The following is a 20,024-nucleotide window of genomic DNA, read 5'->3' as shown; positions in this document are numbered from 1 at the left end:
AGATAAACTTCTAGGGACACTGCTGACCCTTCGGAGACTGCTGCTGCCCGGGTGTGTGGGGAGGGGCAGGACCATCGCCATCTCAGTAGGGGCCTGGGGGTTGTGGGGTCCCCTCTCCCCGCCCAGGGCAGCTGGGAAGGGTCCCATGGGACCTATATTCTTTTGTTCCAATGACAAAAGGAATGTCTAGTAAAAGTCTTCTCTCTGAATTCTAGGAATTACTTGAATTTTGTCACAGAGGAGATGATTAATCCCTACAGGTATGTGTGTGATCAGAGGTGTGTGTTTTCATCATTTTCACCTGAGAGGAGGAAGAAGCCTGGCTGTATCCAAGAGCCCATCATTGGGCCCAGCCCAGTGCAGTGCAGGGAGGGTCCCTGGGGTTGGGCTCACGGGGGGCTATGTGACCTTGAATAGCATACTCCCACAGAAAGGGTAGGAAGCCCACTTCACAGATACGGGCTGGGTTGCTGGCCCATGTTTGCACAGCTGCCCTGCCCCATGCACCGCCTTCCAGCCACGTGCCGCTCCCCCTGCAGTGAAATGTGGGCTCAGCCACTGAGGGGTCGGCTGGCCCCGTGCTGGGCCTTGTTTTGTTGACATGCCCGCCCGGTCCTCTCAGAAACCTGCCCCTGGCCATTATCATCTCGCTCCCAATCGTCACCCTGGTGTACGTGCTGACGAACCTGGCCTACTTCACCACACTGACCCCCGAACAGATGCTCACGTCGGAGGCCGTGGCCGTGGTAAGATGCCAGCCCTGCCCTCCGAGCTCAGACAGGAGCAGAGGGGGCCCCTCCTTTGCAAACCATCCTCCTACCAGGAGGGGTTGAGCCGGTGCTTTGCCAGGCCTGCTGGGCGTGCAGGGTACTGGCTGCGCGTGGGGACCACAGGAGGCTTTAACGGCGCTGGTGCTCAGGCTGCCCGGACGGTTTTAGATTGGCTCAGCGGTGCTGGAGCTGAGGGGCTGAGTCCATTACACACCTCCAGCCCCACCTCAGAGGCTGGTCCACCATCTGAATAAATACTGAGCTCCTCAGGGAGGGTCGTGTGGATGAGAAAGGGGACTCTGGGGCCGGGGGTGTCTCGGGAAGGGACTGCAGGGCGGGGGTGTCTCGGAGGCAGGGCTCACGGTCCGTGTACATCCAGGACTTCGGGAACTACCACTTGGGCGTCATGTCCTGGATCATCCCCGTGTTCGTGGGCCTGTCCTGCTTCGGCTCCGTCAACGGGTCCCTCTTCACGTCCTCCAGGTGAGCCCGGCCAGGGCGGCTCTGTCGTGCGGGCCCCGTGGGGCCAGAGCAGGACAGGGTGTGGGTCGACACTGCACATGGCTTCCTCACGTGAGTTCTGAGGGTTCTCTTTCTTGTTACTTTGAGTAACAATGTAGCCATCAGGATGTTCACGTGACTTGGAAATAACCCAAATCCCTGCCTAGAGGTGACACAGCTACCCTGTCCATCCAGACCCTCGTGGGTTCATCTGGACCTTGCTGGGCCGGGGCTGATGGGACCCCTCAGCAGCCGTCCACAAGGGACACTGAGGCCCACGGCACAGGCCCCTCCACCCCCACCTGCCTGGGTCCCTTGGCCGAGGCTGACCGCCACCCCCTTGTCCACAGGCTGTTCTTCGTGGGGGCCCGGGAGGGCCATCTGCCCTCCATCCTCTCCATGATCCACCCACGGCTGCTGACGCCCGTACCCTCACTGGTGTTCACGGTGAGTCCCCGCCCTCCACGTAGGGGGTCACTGGCAGGTGGAGGACAGGTGTGTCCCTTGGGGATCACGGGGCTTTGAGATGGTGGTGCATGCCCTGTCTGGGGACCCCTTTGCTGGTTCCACCTGGTGTCAGCCAGGCTGGGGATCAGAGGCTGAGATGAGATGTAGATAGGTTATCACAAGTGTAGTACCCTTCATCACATGCGCCCCTGGATGCCAGAGAACATAAGACAGTTTTTTGTTTCTCCAGAATTAATACACGGTAGTTGTTAAAAAAAAAAATCTAAAATCAGCATAGAGGCACTTGAAGCCAAACCTCTCGACCAGGGTAGACATGGCCTCTGCCACCTCCATGAAGCCCAGGACCTCAGCCACCTGCCATCAGCACGTCCCTTTGCTCTGAGGGCCCTCGCGTGGTGCGGACCACTTCTTCTGCTAAGAAGGGGTGCGTGCGGTCATCCCTCCCCCTGGCTCATCCTGAGGCTCATGGCCTGCCCTCTGCTTGCAGTGCATCATGACCCTGCTCTACGCCTTCTCCAAAGATATCTTCTCCGTCATCAACTTCTTCAGCTTCTTCAACTGGCTCTGCGTGGCCCTGGCCATTGCTGGCATGCTCTGGCTTCGCTACCAGAAACCGGAGCTGGAGCGGCCCATCAAGGTGAGGGCTGGGCGTCCACGCTGTCCCCTCCACAGACCAGGGCTCAGGGCGCCTTCCCCAAGGGCACCTTGATCAGTGCATGAACACCTTCTGATCTGGACGAGGGACTGAGTTCGGTCGATGACTGGTGATAACCAAGCGTGTGATTCCAGGTGCTGGGGTTCATTCAAGATCACAAATGACCCCCTAAAGCCCTGCTCTCCTAGAGCTTGTCTTCTGCCAAAAGAAGAGGGGCAGAAGAAGGCTGCCGTGCCAGGCAGGTGTGCGGGGCAAGGGGACTGAATAGCATGGGGCAGCACTGAGCTGCCTGGCCGAGGGGATGGGAAGAGTGAGGATTGCCATGCTGTCTGGGGAGGGGCGGGTGCTGGCGTGACCAAGGATGGGGGTGCCGCGACAGGCTGCAGCGTAGGACATGTCCCCCGACTTTGTCCTCGATTGGTCCTCTCAGACTGTCTGCCCCCTGTCCACCTAGCCTGAGAGGGCCTCTCCCTTTCCTCCACTTGGTAGTGGGGGCAGCTCCCCAAGGGCAACCGTTTTTTTGCACAAAGGGGGCCACATACCTGCCAAGGCCCTGGTGAACACATTGGCTCTGTCCCCCAACAGTGGTGTTGGATCGAAGGCGGAGCCCCTCTGCAGCTGACACAGGCCTCTTGCCTGCTTCCCCACCTAGCAGTCCTGCAGAGGCCAGGCCCGGCCTTCCTGCCTTGGACAGGTTCCCCAGGCGCCAGGGCGACCTCAGTGCCCTGGTCCACCTGGCTCCCTGCTTATGGGGGGTGCTGTCCCCGTGAGGCCAGGCGTGGTGTAGGCAGTCTGGGCTGACCTTATGGGACCCTTGCTCTCCCCAGGTCTCTTGCCAGTGTGTAGACAGAGGGTGGAGTCCGTGTGTAGACAGACTGCCTGGCAGGAGGCACAGTGTTTGCAGAGGGGGACGAGTGTCCCTGGGCCCCTGGCTGTGTGTGGGCGGGGCTCTCTGCCCAGCGGCTGTGTACCTGTGGTCCAGCCTGTCCACAAGGGCCCTCTGAGAAGGCAGGCACATCTTGCTTGTTAGTGGTGGCCATGGTCTTCCTAGAGGCGTCACCCCCCATCAGCCGACCGTGGGTGGGGGGCAGGGTTCCCTCCTTGTGATGTGGGAACCTGGGAGTCCACCCTCCTCTGACCTTGAGAAGCCTGCTTGTTCCTGCTCACCCGCCGGCTCCCGCTGGTCTTTGGGTAATTACTGCCTGCTGCCCGGTGCTGAGCTGGGTCAGTGGAGAACGCAGCAGGGTCCCGTTTCTCAAGAGGCCGGTGTGGCTCAGGGAGGCCAGCCTGGGGGAACCTCAGGCCCTGGCAGACAGCAGAAATGCTGCTCAGGCAGCATGGTGGGCCTTTTGGATCAAGAAGGCTCAGCTAGGCACAGGGCTGTCTGGGGGTCTGTGGGAGAGGCCGGGTGGGCCCCAGGGAAGGCCAGCTCCAGCAGGGGCGGAGGGAGGGCTCCAGGGGTGCCCGGGTCGTGTCAGGTGTGGACGGGAGGAGACACATGGAGGAGACTCCAGGCTCCCTGGCGTCAGCTGCAGCCCCCCCCGGCAGGTTCATCTGGCCCTCCCAGTGTTCTTCATCCTGGCCTGCCTCTTCCTGATCGCCGTCTCCTTCTGGAAGACCCCCGTGGAGTGTGGCATCGGCTTCACCATCATCCTCAGCGGCCTGCCCGTCTACTTCCTTGGGGTCTGGTGGAGAGACAAGCCCAAGTGGCTGCTTCAGAGCATCTGTGAGTCCCTCCCTGCCTGCTGGGCCTCCTCTGTCCCCCAGAGGTCTGTTCCGCCCACCTGGCTGTGCTCCTCTGACCTCAGTCCAGTGGCCAGGAGCAGCACAGTGGGCAGTGCCCCCCGCCCTGGGTCACTGGCAGGGTTGGGGGCGGTCAGCATCAGGATGTGCGAGGTCCTGGCTGAGGGGCCCGCAGTGGCCAAGCCGGGCCTGTCTGGCGGTGACCTGGCCCACGTATTTCAGGATAAGACGCTGAGCCTGGCACCACCTAATCTCAAAACAAAGGATTCCAGAAAACCAGGCTGCTCTTGCCAAGTAACAAAATCCGCCCTCCCTGTCCCCCCCGCACCGTCTGCCTCCAGCTTAAAGCCATCCAGCTGACCTAGAAAAGCAGGGAGGAGAAAACGGGATCCCTCACAGCGGTCACGGGACTCACTGACAGGCCTGTTCAGGACCTGCGCCGAGACCGCTGTTAGTGCAACGGGCTTCTGGGTGGGCTTCAACACCCCCCAGGGAGCCATCCCAGAATTGCTGGCCACCTGCCTGGGGCCCAGGGCGCTGTCCATCAGTGAAATGATGTGAGCAGTCCCTCACACGTAGGGCCCCTCCGTCCTGAAACGCTCCCCCTAGTGATGCTCCTGGAGTGTCTATGGGTTCACCCGGGCCATAGCACACACACCCGCCTGCTTCAGCCCCTCTGAGGCCTGTGGTGGGTGTGTGGGCAGCCGGGACCATCACCCCGTTATGGGTCCTGGGGTCTGAACTGGGGTGAGGGGTGGAGGCAGTTTACTTGCTGCCTCCATTCCTAGGATCCTCCTTTGCTAGGATCCTTGACCACCCCCGCCACCCTCCAGTAATAGTCCCAGCAGAGAGCCAGGGGAGCAGGCCATGCCCCCCCAGCAGGAGGCCTGGGGCCTGATGCCCACACGTGAATTCCTGGCTTCTCTTACAACCTCGGGACTTAGACAACCAGGGCTGGGTGAGCCCACGTCCTGTGCAGCCCTGACCCCCAGGCACCAGGCCAGGGCACCTGAGTAATGCTCTCTCCTCCCGGCAGTTTCTACGACGGTCCTGTGCCAGAAGCTCATGCACGTGGTTCCCCAGGAGACGTAAGCGACCAGAACCAGGAGGCCACCCTAAGAGAGCAACTTGGTCCTACCATCCAGGCAGCTCTGCCGGGGCCCCCGCTGTCCCTGCCCCAGGGGGCGGCCGGGCCACGGTGAACCCTGGTACGAATTTAGTCCCCGAAGGTGGATGTCCGCAGATACCTCTCGAGCGTGGAGGCAGGAACATCGGACCAAGGAGGCTGCAGGCTTCCTCCCGAACTGGGCCTCCTCCCTTCTCACCTTTGTTTATTTGTATTATTTTTTTTTAACTTAAGTCTTGCGTCAGGTTGACATTACCAAGACAATTATTTTTTTAAGAAATGGGGTGGAAGTTTCTCCCCAAACGCTGTCTGCAGCACAGCGTTCTTCCGAGAGGCCAGGTCCTGTCACCAGATTCTGGACGGTGACCTGGACACATGTGCTTGGCTTCCCTGTTTCTCCGTTGTTGTAGATGCAGTGACTTTCGTGAAACTAACCTCCGGGCTTACGTCTCGTTGCCTTAAAGCCCTGCGCTAGCTCCCTCCCCCGGAGAAGAGAGAGAAAGCCTAGAGGCTTGTAGAAGCAGGGCCTTCGGGCTGGTGGACAGCGGTGCCTTGGCACCTGCTGTGGGCAGGGGGCTCCAAGCAGAGGTCAGGGGCAGCTGGGCCACCCCGGGCCTCCCGTCAGTACGTGCAGTTGTGGGGGCGGACTACACCCTGTCACTCAGAACATCTCCAAGGTCCTGTCTGTACACCCCACCCTGAACGCCAGCCTGAGCAAAGGCCCGAGGAGTCCGGTGGCTCCTGTGGCAGATGGTGGGCAGTGCAGCCTCAGGCCTGTTCTGCATCAGTTTTGGAATCAAGCTCTAGCTCTTTCAAACCCTCACACTTGAAATCTGTAAGCAGACCCCTCGACCCCTCAGGGGCTTCTTATCTGTGTCCCATGAGGCTGCACCCCCCCACCCCAGGCCTCAAGGGCTGGGTCACAGCCCTGGCAGCTGTCTGGGGTGCTCCCAGCTCCTGGCCGAGGCCCCCTGGCCCCGCCCCCGTCACCTGTCCCTGGCGCCCAGCCTCCGCTCCCCAGCTGCACCTGCTCCGGAGGCCGCCTGAGTCCTGCTGGGGCCAGCACGCACACCCGGCCTCCCCCCACTCCCAACAGGAGGCTGTGCTTTTGTTGTTGTAGTTCCCATAGCGTTCTCCCCCGGAGGCAGCCAAGGCCCAGAAGCTCGTCTGGCGTTTCTGGGCGGGCTCTCTGTCTTCCACGGAGCCCGCTTGGGGAGCAGTGTCATCCACGGTCAGTCTCCCTCTAGGCCCTGCCTCAGCCTATGACCCCTGATCTTCTCACCAGGGTGGGGCTGAGCAGAGCCCTTGGGCCTCGTTGCTCAGCTGCAGCCAAAAAAGCTGCTGCTGGTTCCCAGGGGCCACGTGACCTCCGCGTGGCCAGTCCACCGTCACCCGCCTGGGCTCTGGGGCCCCATGTGGTCCAATAGGCATAGAGAGAGCAGCTTAGGGGGACCCAGGATGGACATTGAGGCTGAAGTGGAGGCAGCCAGATGTCCAGCCCTTCTCCCCATGCTGGTCAGGAGACCCTGCCAGCCTGCAGCTCCCAAAACAGCATCCACCGTTGTCTCCTCACCAAGCGAATCCTTCTAGGCGAATCCTTCTAGGCCACGGTCCACACGTCAGGGGCCCGGCTCAGCGTCTGGAGGCAGAACGTCACCGAGGAAGCCAGAGGCCTGATTTGAGACTGTTGGGGCCTCAGTTTTCTTGGGTGTACATGGGGCACTGCCCTCTGCCTCTCCACGGGGCTCCAGCAGCCTCATGGCAGATTTCGGCCTCCTCCCGCGGGACTCTGGAGGCGGCACTTGGGTTACCTCGTGGTCCACCACCGGCTCTCAATGTGACCTGGCAGAGCACAGGGGCCAGGTGACTGTCCAGAGCTTGGTGGCCTCCCTGGGATGTGCACCTAGGGGTGGGGTACTGTCACCCCTGAGCTCCCTTTATACGGAAAGACCAGGGGTGTGGCTCCCCAGCATCTGTGAAGGCAGGCTGGGGGCCCAGGCACCCTGGTTCTGCTGCGTTGGCCTTCTGGGCCGACTCCACTCCTGACCACACTACTGACAGGTGTCCTGAGCGTTCCTGCTTGTGGGTTACTTTTTTTTTAAGCCAGGTTTTGGCATAACGCGCATGTTTGTCCAGCCGTCGTGCTTCACTTCACCCTCACGTCTCCCTGAGGGGAGGGCGCCGTGTTTATTTATTGTGGGGCGATAAGCAGCCGTGCCGCCCCGCGGGTTCCGGCCGCGTCAGCCGCCAGCCACGATGTCGTGTGTGACTTAACGCCTTTCTCTGCTGTTAACGCTAACGTGTTATGCTTAGCTGCTTTGGGATGGGGAGTTTTGTGTTTTGTTGGGGTAATTTGTTTTTTAAGAATTGGAATTATAAGCACTGCTGATGGTCTTTTTGTCTTTTTTTCCGCGCCAAGTTCTGGGTGAGGGAAGTTCCTGGAGGAGGGTGGTGATCACACAGCTCCTTGCCCGGCTCATTTAGTCACTGCGCTCATTCATTCACTCATTAACAGGCAGGTGAGCAAGGCCAGGGAGGAGGCAAGGGCACTGAGCCGGAACTTGGAGCCACTTGTTGGGAGAGGCATTGAAGCCGAGAAGAGGAGAACAGATGGGCTTGGCCTCTTGGCAGCTGCAGGCTTTGGAGTCACCTGGCAGGGGTCGGCACATGCCAGCTTGGGGTCAGAGGGAAGGGCAAGCTTCCACAGCACAGCCTCAGGATGGAGCAGGGCCGAGAGCCACGCCAGCCCTCACTTGTTGATGGCAAAATCCATTTCTTGCAGGGCCTTGCACAGCCAGGTGTAGGTGTGCCAGAATGGGAAGGGCGCCCCTGGGCTGCCACAGCCTGTCATGGCAGCTGCTGAGCCAGCCCGGTCTGCTGGGATGTGGGGCCTTGGGGGCCTCTGTGGCTGTGTTCGTTCCAGCCCCTGGGCTTGGGTCCTGGTGCTGCCCTCAGCAGGTCCGCTGCCCATGCCTTGTCCATCCTGCAGCCCCTCAACTCCTTCAGGGGCCCAGCTGGATAAAGTCCCAGGTCAGCTCTGTGAGACGTGGACACGTGCGTTAACGTCCCCTGTCCATCCCAACGGCAGCAGTGAGGGGAGGGCGTGTGCCTGCCACAGCCGCTGATGGAAACGGGTCTGGACACAAAAAGGATGGGTCTCCAACCAGCCCAAGCAAGTTGCCCAACACACGTGTGGTCCGAGCAGAGCTGGTGGGTCTGGGTCCTCTGTGGGGGGAAAGAAATGTCCCTTGGGGGCTGGGAGAAGAACCGGGCATGTTCACCCAACAACCTGTGTCGCTCAAACCCTGGGCACCCAGGCACAGAGAGGATGTTTGTTTGGAGAAGGGGAAGAAGGTGGAGGGGTGCTGGCTCTTGCAGGAGGCCTCTCTCTTTGTGGTCCCAATATTCTTGGGAAGGGGCTGGTAGGGTGGGGGTGTGGGCAGCGAGACAGGGGCCTCTAACATCAGGGGTTAGCCAAAACCACCAGGAGGGCGCAGGATCTTGCCTGGCTGTGGGGATGGGGGCCAGGCAACAGAACTGGATCCCAAGCAGAGTGACAGGGGCCCAGGGGGAGAGCTGGGAAACCGAGCCATCGTGAGCTACCGGGGAGGAAGCGGTGCCCGCCTTGTGCTCCTGCTTCGGGACACGTCCTCCGAGATGGTGAAGGGGGCGCCGAAGACCTGGAGAGAATACCCCTGCTCCCAAAGGGGCTCTCTGTACTCAGGAATCTGCCCCAGGCGAGCAGCTCCTTGTAGCCCCAGGACCTTTGCCCTCCTGCCAGAAACTGCTCCTAAATTCCTCCTTGTGCACAGCCACGTCACACAGGTCCAAGCTGCAGGCCCTTCTAGGGGTCCAGCTCTGGCAAGACCCAGATCTTTGTCCTCCAGCCAAAGGGTGACTTAATCCTGCAAGTAGGAACTCAACTGTAATTAACTAAAACACTTAAGTTTAAATCACACCAGCGCCCCGGGTGATCAGATCTTCACAGAACTCGTCTCTACCTGTTTTCCCAGAGGAGAACCTATCCTCTCTGGATCTAAGATGGGCATGAAAAAAAAAAAAAAAGATGGGCATGGAAGGTTCCCTCGTAGCCCTCTGCAGGCTGGCTGGAGGATGGCATGTGTCCCTCAGAAGGGCTCTTACCCACTTCCTCCCCAAGAAGGAGGGCTCTGGGCCCAGAGTGGCATGCGCCTGCCCCTGCCCACCTCTGGTCCCAGCCCTTCCAAGCCTGGGCAGGTAGTGGCTACCCAGGCACACTGGGCCCTACCCAGGCCCCTGAACTTGGGAAAGGGATGTGTTCAGGGCAAGGTCCTAAGGGCTGACTGGGCCTCCGGGCCGAGACTGCAGGCTGGGGCCACCCCTCACCTCCGGGAATGTTCCATCTCATCTGCCTGTACAGCCGCTGAGGCTGGTTCCTCCATGGCCACGGCCGCTCTGTCGTGGTTGCTGGTGGAGCGGGAGGCCGCCTGGACCTGACCTCTACCCCCGCCCGTTCCTCTAGCTGCCATGATGTGTTCCAGGCTCTGACGGCGGTCCCATGGGACAGCCTGCCTGTGTCTCAAGGAGCCCCAGGGGTGGGGGGCTGAGCCCCTGCTGTTACAGAAGAGCTGCTCCGGTTCTATTTCTGGGCTGTGGACCCAACAGGGAGGGAGCTGACACACAGGAGCCAGATCTGGCCTGAGGAAGGAGGTATGTTGGACAGTCACTGCAGAGAGTCCCTGACTGAAGGATGGGCCCACATTTGGGGCAGGGTCGGGGAGAGAGGGGAGGAGGCCAAGGGTCTCCATAGGGAGGGGAAGGGGTCAGAGAGGGCCTGGGTGGGTGTGTGGTGAGGGCAGCCAGGAGGGCCGTGGGGAGGTTCCTCCTGTTTCAGGAGCCGCTGTCAGCTCGGGGTCTGGGCAGGGAGGGGAGTCACCAGAGTCTGATTATGAGCAGTTCGTCTCCTGGGTCAGAGGGCGAAGGACAAGCGGGCTCTCCCCGGGCCACGTGTGGCCTCGTCACAGGGGAACAGGAAGTGTCCTCTGGTCTTGGGGGGTTCTCCAGGAAGTTGAGCCCCATCTTAATGAAGTCAGGCTGTTTTCTCCTGTGGTACCTGGCACACTGCCCCCCACCCCTGCCGGCTCCCACTGCTTCCTGCTGCCCAACACCCTTCTGAAGGCCATGGACGTGAGCCTGGCCTTGCCAGCTCTGTTCCCCCACGAGCCCCCCAGTTACCAGGGCCACCTCCAGCGGTAGACAGCCCCTCGGCCAGTAACGGGTGCTGCAAAGATTCCCAGGGTGATGAATATGCATGTAGGGTTGAAGTCTGCCCACCGCAGGGGAGCAGGAAACAGGTGCTGGGGCCCGCCTGATCTTTAAAACCACCGGCAGAGCAATAGGAAGCTGGCTAAAGAAACTGGCTCAAGGGGAGGGGGGGTTCAGGATGGAGGGGACATGTGTATACCCGTGGTCGATTCCTATTGATATATGGCAAAAAAAAAAAACACATTGCAATATTGTAAAGTAATTATCCTGCAATTAAATAAATGTTTTAAATTAAAAAAAAATTTTTTTTAAGAAACTGGCTCAAGCCCATGGTGGGTGGAGACCGTGGAGGCCAACATGGTGATGAGACAGTTCTGTGGTGGCAGTTGCACAACCCTGGAAGATGCTCTGGAAACTGTCGGGGGACTTGTTCAGTGTGTGAACTATGTCTCAATAAACCCATCACCAAAAAAAAAAAAAGGAAGAAAGAGATGAAGACTTGCCTTATAAACAGCGTGTACCACTAAGCAGTGTGTGGAATGGTGGATATGGTTGTTCAGTTGCTCAGTCGTGTCTGACTCTTTACAACCCCATGGACTGCAGCACGCTGGGCTTCCCTGTCCTTCACTATCTCCTGGAGTTTGCTCAAGTTCATGTCCATTGATTCAGTACTGTTATCTAACCATCTCATCCTCTGTCACCCACTTCTCCTCCTGCCTTCAATCTTTCCCGCATCAGGGTCTTTTCCAGTGAGTTGACTCTTCGCATCAGGTGGCCAAAGTATTGGAGCTTCAGCTATAGCATCAGTCCTTCCAATGAATATTCAGGGTTGATTTCCTTCAGAATTGACTGGTTTAATCTCCTTGCAGTCCAAGGGACTCTGAAGAGTCTTCTCTAGCACCTACCATTTTTACCAAAAAAAAAAGGAGAAAAGAATCTCAAGTGTATTTCCCTGAGTATGGAGGGTCTTCGTGGATGGGCGGTGGCAAGGAGTTGTTGGGGGGGTGGGGGGCGGTGCTCCATCCTGCAGTAGTCGTTGCCTGGTGTCTGCAGGAAGGGCCTTGAGTCCCTGGGGAAGGACGCCCATCTTGCACCCTTTGCACCTCTGGAGTTTTTGATCACACGGGTGATTTACACATTCACAAAAGCAGTACTTTCAAATTAGCTTTTAAAAACTCAGCAGCCTCCCTGGGATGCTGGCACTGTTCTGTGTTTAGATCTAGTCGGGTGGAAATTTATCCTGCTGGGCACGAAACATTCACACGCTTCCCTGTACGTGTTTTTAAATGTGCAGCGGAGGCTCGGCTGCCTGGCCGTCACCTAGATCTCGCAGTGGGTCTTTGATGTGCCCTGCAGACCCCAGGATCACATCCCTCAGTTGGATGTGACTCAGGGTCTATTGCATTTGAGACAAAGACCCGCCTCCATTAATACCCCCAGGGCCTTGCACATCCGCCCCTGCACCTGCCCTTCTGACTTTACTGACCCACCGCCCCTCCCTCTGTACCTCACCCACCAGCATGGTCTCACAGCAGCTGGGAGACCCCTAGGGCTTTGCACCTGTTCCTCCTCCTCACCTGCAAATGCCTCTTGCCCCCCACCCCCACCCCCACACACAGAGCCCGCCCTCTCTAGGCCCTGGGATCTTGGGGCCTCTCAGCACCTCAAGGTCCACAGAATATCATGAGCTGCCTGTTAACATTTCTTTCCCTCACTTGTCGCTAAGAAAACGTGGGCAGCTGGGGGCTCCTGGACGCATGGGTGGAAGCCAGAGAAAGGGGGTGAGCTGCCCTGTGAGCTTCCCCAGGACATGAGCGCTGGCCGTGTCTGTGTGGCGTTCTGGCCCTCCAGCTACAACAGCCTGAGCAACGCCTCCTGAGCCTCGGTTTTCCCACCTGGAAGGTGGGTGTGGGAGGTGGGGAGGGCTAAGGGAAGCGGCCAGGTCAGTGTAGCATCCACCCTCCCTCCAGGACCCTGATCCCACTGCCCACTCCAGGGACAGACAGACCCATCCAGCACCTGCTCCAGGAGCAGCCAGTGGCTGGGGGAGTCCCCAGGAAACGTGCGGGGGGCCTCTGGGCACAGTGCCAGGAAGAGGCCGTTTTCTTCCCTGGGACACGGTGTGAGTTCTGAAACCGCTACTGCTCTGGATGTGGCCTGAGAAAGAGGCCCGCATACACAGGGCACGGCGCCCGAGGAGCGCGGGAGAGGCTGCCACAAGCACCCCTCCCTGGTGCTCCAGGACCGCAAGTGTCCCACCTCCCGGGGTGGCTGCTGGTCGCTCTCAGCTGGGCCTCCCCACTTGCCCTTGGCCTAGGGGACCACTCACCCAGAGCTAACCCTGGCATCCAGTGACAACTGGACATGTCCCCGGGTGTCCCCAGCTGTTACCGAAATTGCAGCCCCCTCTGTACAGTGCCGAATCAAACCTCAGAGACTGAATTTGGGGAGAAGTAGAAAATGATAGCTTTATTGCTTTGTCAGGCAAAGGGGACCACAGCGGGGTCCTGCTCCAAAAACCTATGTGTGCTGACCCAAGAGGATTTGATGAGGGTTTTATAACAAAGGTGGGCTCCCTGACAAGCTTAGGGTGTGGCAGGGCCTGCACGCCCTCGATCTCATCTCAAGCGGTGGTCTCCTCATCTCCATGGTTTCCTGGCTGCTTCTCCCTTGATTAGCAACTGTTGGAACCTGCCCTTTGGAACTCAGGAAAGGTCATGGAGGCCGGAGGCTTGCCTACAAGAAACGGGACGAAAGGCCCTCTGCGGCTGGGAGCCCCAGGGGGCCCTGCTCAGTTTCAGGACAAGCCCAAAGCCTCCCCGGCCCCAGAGCTCCTGTGGGGTCAGCTGGGGCCTCAGCTGTGACCAAGTGCAGCTCAGTGGGACGTGGAGCTGATAGGGCAAACACACTGACTGAGACCACCCACCCTGGCCAGGCACCACAGTAACCATTTGCATGAGTTATTTACGACAGTTATTTTAGGAAGGAACAAGGAACTAACAAGCCACCACCAACCAGAAGAGTTAAGAGAAGGTCAAAATGTGACAGCGCGTGTCCAGCCACCTCCCAAAATCCTCGCTGGCATCCGTCTTGGCTGAGCAATGCTTGCGCCACCAGGAAGGACCCTGAATCAGAATGATTGGCCAAAGACAGCCCAGAAACGAATCCGTCACATCTCAGGCTTTAACCCGAGACTGTGAGCCACGTGGCACAGCAGTTCTCCTGGGTTCCCTTACCCTACTGCTCTCTGCCCAGGTGCCCCTTCCCAATAAGGTCTCTTGCTTTGTCAGCTCATGGGTCTCCTCAGTCCAGTTCAGTTCAGTGGCTCAGTTGTGTCCTGCAGCACGCCAGGCCTCCCTATCCATCACCAACTCCTGGAGTTCACTCAAACTCACGTCCATTGAGTCGGTGATGCCATCCAACCATCTCATCCTCTGTCACCCTCTGTGACAGCCCACACTCTGTGAAGTGTTTCTCTTTGAATAAATCCACTTCTTAGTTATCAGTTTGTCTCTCACTGAATCCTTTCTGAGGTGAGACACCAAGAACTGGAGTTTCAGTAGGTCCTGAAACCAGGTCTGTGATCTCAGTTGGAAGACCGTGGGTTTTGGCTGGATCAGGTCCCAGCCACGTGAGTTACAGCCCCAAGCAGGGTGTTGGCCGGGTTCAAGTCCCAACCTGAGGTGAACAGTTTCACTAGCATTCCCACCCATTTCTGCAGCTGGAAAATCTGTCCTCCTGGTCTGGCCTCCTCTCCATCCTGCTTCTTTCTCTGGCTCCTTCCAAAGGGAAATCTCTGTCTCTTATCGAGGCGCTGGGGACCACTCTGGAGATCTGGCCCGTGGCAATGTGTTCCTGCCAATGTCCTGATGCTCGTCTCCCAAAGTGCAGGGCCCCACAGGCCAGGGCAAGGAGGAGAATCATTAATTCTGCCAAGACAAACTAAACACCTCGATCCCAGGGATCAGGACCAGTTTAGTCAAGGTCTCTAACTGGTTTTCAGGATCCTGCAGGCGGCACAAATTCCATTTGGCCAACTCTCCCCCGGATCACTCAATCCTTTTCCCTCTCCCTGGGAGGGGATATAAATGAGTTCAATCCTTTGGAAATGGTGAGGCAGCACTTGCTGGAGCCCATGACTCACAAATCCGCTTCTGGGTGTGTACCCAGCACGGATTTCAAGATGTGTGCAGGGCATGTTTGAGAACGTTCCAGTCACTGCAGCTCACACTGGAGACTACCTGGTGTTCTGTGAACTGTCAAGAGAGAGATTGTGGTGAGGTCATGTGTGGGTAGTAAACCGTGGTGAGGATGAGGGGCCAGCCACAGCCACGTGCAGCAGTTCCACAAACCCCATGTTGGACGAGAGATGCCTGGACCATACCCTGGCTATGTGCCGGCGTCCCAGAAAGTCCGTGCTGGGGACACACCTTTGAACCAGTGTCCTGGGGCTGTGTTCCCCTTAGTGCAACCCAGAGGCTTTGACAACAGGAATCTGTCCCGTCGAAGTCCAGGGGTCTGAGGTCCACAGTCAAGGTGTGGGCCGGGCAGTGATCCCCTGAGATGCCAGGGAGGGTCCTTCCTGCCTCTTCATCCATCCAACCTCCACCTCCATCCTCACGTGGCCTCTCCCTGTGTCTCTGAGGCTGTGTGCATTTCCCCTTCTCTTACAAGGACTCTTTAATGGGATTTAGGGCCCATCCTAGTCCAGGATAAGTCATCTTGAGATCCCTACCATAATTCCATCTGCAATGTCCCTATTTCCAAACAGCGTCCCAGCCTGAGGCTCTGGGTGGACATGAATGGATGGGGCGTCATCTTAATCCATGGGAGGTTCCATGGGACTCGGGCTCTCCCTGCACCCTGATATGAAGATCTTCAAGCTTGGTCTATGCGGAAGTCCACCTGGAAACTTGACCCAGATGATTGTGGGGGCGGGGAGTGTGGGGGTGAAGCTGGGGTCTCAGAAAACTTGACAACACCCCCATCTAGACCGGAGTCTTTACACTTCGGAGCAAATAACCCTTCATGCAAACAACGGCAAATGGGGAGCCAGGGGTGAAGCAGACAGATCAGCGGGGCCTCCTGTCTCTGCTCCCTGCCCTCCCTACCCTATAGGGTGCCCTCACCCTATAGGGTAACTACCCCGGACAGTGAGGGCGAGGAGGAGGCCAGGGGTGGGAGGGAGGGGGTGCAGAGCTGGGCTACCATGGACTTCTGGCTAAGATACCAGCCTCTCAGCCTCTGTGTGCGCCCAACATGAGGGCTGCCTCCCAGGGCTGACCCTGCACTCTGTGATAGCCCGCACTTCCATTTCTGGATTAGCATTGATTAGGTAAATTAATTAGCATTAAGTCAGAACCACAGACCCAGACAGAAATGGCCAGAGGGTGTGGGACCCCACAGCTAGGACGACCATTCCACAGACCCCCAAATCCATAAGACCCTGGTGGTCCACCCCACCCCCTGCCTTCCCCTTGCTCACCAGGTCGCCCCGCCCCATATCCTGGGTGCCCCAGCCAGCGCAGGCAGACCAGGCTCAGTTGGGAGCCTTATTCAGCCCTAAATCTCCCTCACCTGTCACCTCCCAGGGCCAGTCACGTGCTCAGCGAGGCCTTTTCAGACTGACTTCTAACCCCACTGGATCACCTGTCATCCCAGAGCCCAGCGCCCTTCTCCAGGCATTTTCCTAGTTTTATTTCTGGAATAAGCACTCGAATGCGGCAGACTTCCACTAAAGAATTTCTCTGTTTCCTAATTTACACCCAGCGCTGGTGCTGGGCCCAGAGCTTCAGCAGCACCAGAGCTCTACGGTGACCAGAAGCCAGGCCCTGGGTCTGAGGCTGGGGATTGTCCCTGGAGGACGAGGACCCCATCAGGTCACGTCCATCGCTGTGTCCTGGTCGTTCTGGGTCTGCCCCGGGCCCAGGTGCCCCTCATTGAAGATAATCTTTTCCTCCTTCAGGCAGCTTCGTCTCATAGGACTCAGACCATCAGGGAATGTGAGCCCTTTGCTGTGGCCAGGCTGGGCAGAACTCCAGGCTCCGGCTCAGAGAAGACCCTCCAGGGACCTTCCAGGCAGCCAAGCTGCAGTGAGGTCGCAGGTGCCCTGGCTGTTTTAAGGATTCAGCGTCAGAAGAGAGTACTGACCACTTCTGGCTCCAGCAGGAGGTGAGTGCGAGCAGGTGCGGCCGGCCCTCCCTCCATGGCCGCCAGGCTCCAGCCTGTGGCTCTGTTTGCCGGTCCAGGTCCCCCTGGGCTGTGCTTCGCCTGGGTTGGAGGGCTCCTCCCCGGACCCTGGTCCACACAAGGACAGGCACCCTAGCTGTCCTGTGGGACTGCTTTCGGGGCGAGGCAGGGGTGGCCTGCCCTCAGTGTCCCAAGCTCTGGGCGGTCGTCACGGCTGTGTGGATACGGGTGAGCTCCATCCGCCTCCACAGTGCCCTAACAGTGAGCCGTGCTTCTCAGAACCAGCTCCATGAGTCACTGTGCGGCAGAACCACGTGGATGTCGGGCTGTGGCCACGCAGTACAGCAGCTGCCACTCCTATGGGGATGTGAGAGGCAGGCTGGGGGAAGCTGTGGGTGAGGCCGGAGCTGGTCTCAGCATCAGCCCAGAGGCCTATGAAGGATCTGGGCCCTGAGACCACATATTGCCCTGGCCAGGTGTCCTGGGCTCAGATGACCCGGAGCTGGGGAGCTTTAGAACAACAGAAATCTCTTTCCTCCAGCCCAGGAGTCTGAAATCAAAGGGTCGCAGGGCTGGGCTCCCTCCACAGGCCTTTTGAAGAAGGTCCCTCCTACTTCTTCCAACTCCTAGGGGCTCCAGGCGTCCCTCGAGTGGTGGCCGCCTCCCTCCAGGCTCTGCCTCCATCATTACATGTCATCTCCTGTGTGTATGCGCCTCAGATATGAGGACACTGCTCATCGGACCACCCTAACCTCAGTTTGGAACTCATCTAAATTCAGCTGACTATCTGCAGAGACCCTGTTTCCAAGTCAGATCACACCGGTGTTTCCGGGTAGAGGTAAATTAGGGGGTCACCGTCTTTCTGACAAACAAGGTGTTTGTCACCAGCTCCTGGCATGTCTGGCATAGGTAGTCCCAGCCGCTCCCCTGGGGTGCTCCAGGTCAGGGTAGCCCTGCAGGCCTGACTGGACTCCAGCCCCCCGCACCCCAACCTCATCATTTCCACGTGGGTAGGTTTCTCCAATGGGGAGGAATCTCCTGTCCGGCAGGAGGATTATGTGGGCGCCACCATTCAGATGAGCTGGCAGACGGCTGTCACCTCCCAGGGTCGGGCCTGTGTGTGGGTGTCCCTGAGTCTCTGCGGAGAGATGGTGACCTCAGGACATCCCTGTCAGCCTGGACACTGGGCGCGCTTTGTTTCCTCACTGTGGGCCACGTGGCCAGGCGAGGAGCCGCTGGTCAGAGGCGGACAGCAGCTGGGGAGAAGCAGCAAAAATGTCCCGGGGGGCCTGGGGGATGGAGGAGGGGCTGCACAGGGGAGGCAGGAGGGGTCCCCGCCAAACGCAGGCCTGGGCCTCAGGGTCCCCTCCTCGCCCGGTTGTGGCCATTCCTTATGTCCTCTGGGGGCCAGAGCAATTGGCTGAGCATGATGGCCCTTGCCCTGGAGGGCTTGGGGGAGCCCACTGCACTGAGCTTCTCGTCAGTCTCAGGCCGTAAGCCACCTCTGTCTCTTCTCTCCCCGAGTTTCTTTCTTTTCAAAAATGTGTTTTTAAAAAACTTTTAAATCGAGGTGTAGGGAGTTCCCTGGTTGCCTAGTGGTTAGGACTGAGTGTTTTCACTGCACTGGCCCGGGTTCCGTCCCTGGTTGAAAAACGGATGTCCTGCAAGCTGTGCAGTGCAGCTTAAAAAAAAAAAAAAGGAATAACTCGTGTAATGTAAAATCAGTCATTTAAAAATTACAGTTCAGTGGCATTCAGTACCTTCACAGTGTTGTACAACCAGCACCTCTGTCTAGTCGCAGAACGTTTCCGTCACCCCAGCAGGAGCCGCTGCAGCCCCTGGTGGTCACCCTGCATCCTCTGTCCCAGTCCCTGCACTGTCGCTCTGGACTTGCTGCTTCTGGATGTTTCACACGCGCGGAACTGAGAGGGTCAATTCCTACACAGGTTGATAAGAAGTCCGGGGTCCCCGAGGAGGAGAAAGGTGTCTGGGGCTTTCAAGGAGAAAGGGGTCTGGAATCCTCAAGGAGGAGGAAAGGACAAACATCTTTTTTTTTTTTCTCTACATTCCTTAGTCTTAGTCACATAAAACGTTTTTCTTTAAGCACAGCAAACAACTCAGTTTAAACTCTGTACTAAGGATTATAAAACAACAATGTATCCTGCTTGAGGACAGTTTCTCCTTCCTGAAAACCTTCTGGCTAATCCTGTTATCTTAAAATGTGAATTATGGGAGTGGGTTTGGTAAAATTTTTACAACCTTGAGACATTCTTTTGATTTATTGTAATAATGAATTTAAAAAAGTAATGTAACTTCCTTGCTAACACTAGCAAGGGGGGCACTCTCCACCCCTCTTCTGATCCCTGTTTATACTTTAATAAAACTCTGCTATGCAAAAGCTCTTGAGGGATCAAGCCTGGTCCTAAGTTAAATCTTCTTCGGAGATAACGAATCTGACACTGTTCACCATAAGCTATCAGAACCACGTGACATGTGGGCTGGTTCCAACAGCAGACTGGTTCCAAATAGGAAAAGGAGTTCATCAAGGCTGTATATTGTCACCCTGCTTATTTAACTTCTATGCAGAGTACAGCATGAGAAACGCTGGGCTGGAAGAAGCACAAGCTGGAATCAAGATTGCCGGGAGAAATGTCAATAACCTCAGATATGCAGATGACACCACCCTTATGGCAGAAAGGGAAGAGGAACTAAAAAGCCTCTTGGTAAAAGTGAAAGTGGAAGTGAAAAAGTTGGCTTAAAGCTCAACATTCAGAAAACGAAGATCATGGCATCTGGTCCCATCACTTCATGGCAAATAGATGGGAAAGCAATGGAAACAGTGAGAGACTTTATTTTTGGGGGCTCCAAAATCACTACAGATGGTGACTGCAGCCATGAAATTAAAAGACGCTTACTCCTTGGAAGAAAAGTTATGACCAACCTAGATAGCATATTCAAAAGCAGAGACATTACTTTGCCAGCAAAGGTCCCTCTAGTCAAGGCTATAGTTTTTCCAGTGGTCATGTATGGATGTGAGAGTTGGATTGTGAAGAAGGCTGAGCGCCGAAGAATTGATGCTTTTGAAGTGTGGTGTTGGAGAAGACTCTTGAGAGTCCCTTGGACTGCAAGGAGATCCAACCAGTCTATTCTAAAGGAAATCAGTCCTGGGTGTTCTTTGGAAGGAATGATGCTAAAGCTGAAACTCCAGTACTTTGGCCACCTCATGCGAAGAGTTGACTCATTGGAAAAGACTCTGATGCAGGGAGGGATTGGGGGCAGGAGGAAAAGGGGACGACAGAGGATGAGATGGCTGGATGGCATCACCTAC

At 57.5% G+C, this 20,024-nt stretch overlaps 1 protein-coding gene across 2 annotated transcripts in view; it reads left to right on the top strand.

Moving 5' to 3' along the window:
• Window positions 1–7,645, top strand: part of SLC7A5 (solute carrier family 7 member 5) — a 28,840-nt gene extending 21,195 nt beyond the window's left edge. Inside the window, exons 4-10 of one of the 2 annotated variants that reach the window (XM_019980061.2) lie at window positions 216–260; window positions 623–746; window positions 1,150–1,253; window positions 1,622–1,718; window positions 2,227–2,376; window positions 3,943–4,120; window positions 5,174–7,645. In XM_019980061.2, the coding sequence (XP_019835620.2) occupies window positions 216–260; window positions 623–746; window positions 1,150–1,253; window positions 1,622–1,718; window positions 2,227–2,376; window positions 3,943–4,120; window positions 5,174–5,229 (754 nt within the window). In that variant the 3' untranslated portion in view covers window positions 5,230–7,645. The remainder of the gene's footprint in view (window positions 1–215; window positions 261–622; window positions 747–1,149; window positions 1,254–1,621; window positions 1,719–2,226; window positions 2,377–3,942; window positions 4,121–5,173) is intronic. The other variant, XM_070770429.1, reaches the window with a different exon arrangement.
• The last annotated feature ends 12,379 nt before the right edge of the window (window positions 7,646–20,024 follow it).

Source organism: Bos indicus, chromosome 18 (assembly GCF_029378745.1).
Source record: "Bos indicus isolate NIAB-ARS_2022 breed Sahiwal x Tharparkar chromosome 18, NIAB-ARS_B.indTharparkar_mat_pri_1.0, whole genome shotgun sequence".
Classification (NCBI taxonomy): Eukaryota; Metazoa; Chordata; class Mammalia; order Artiodactyla; family Bovidae; genus Bos; species Bos indicus.
This window is presented reverse-complemented; position numbering and strand designations above follow the sequence as displayed.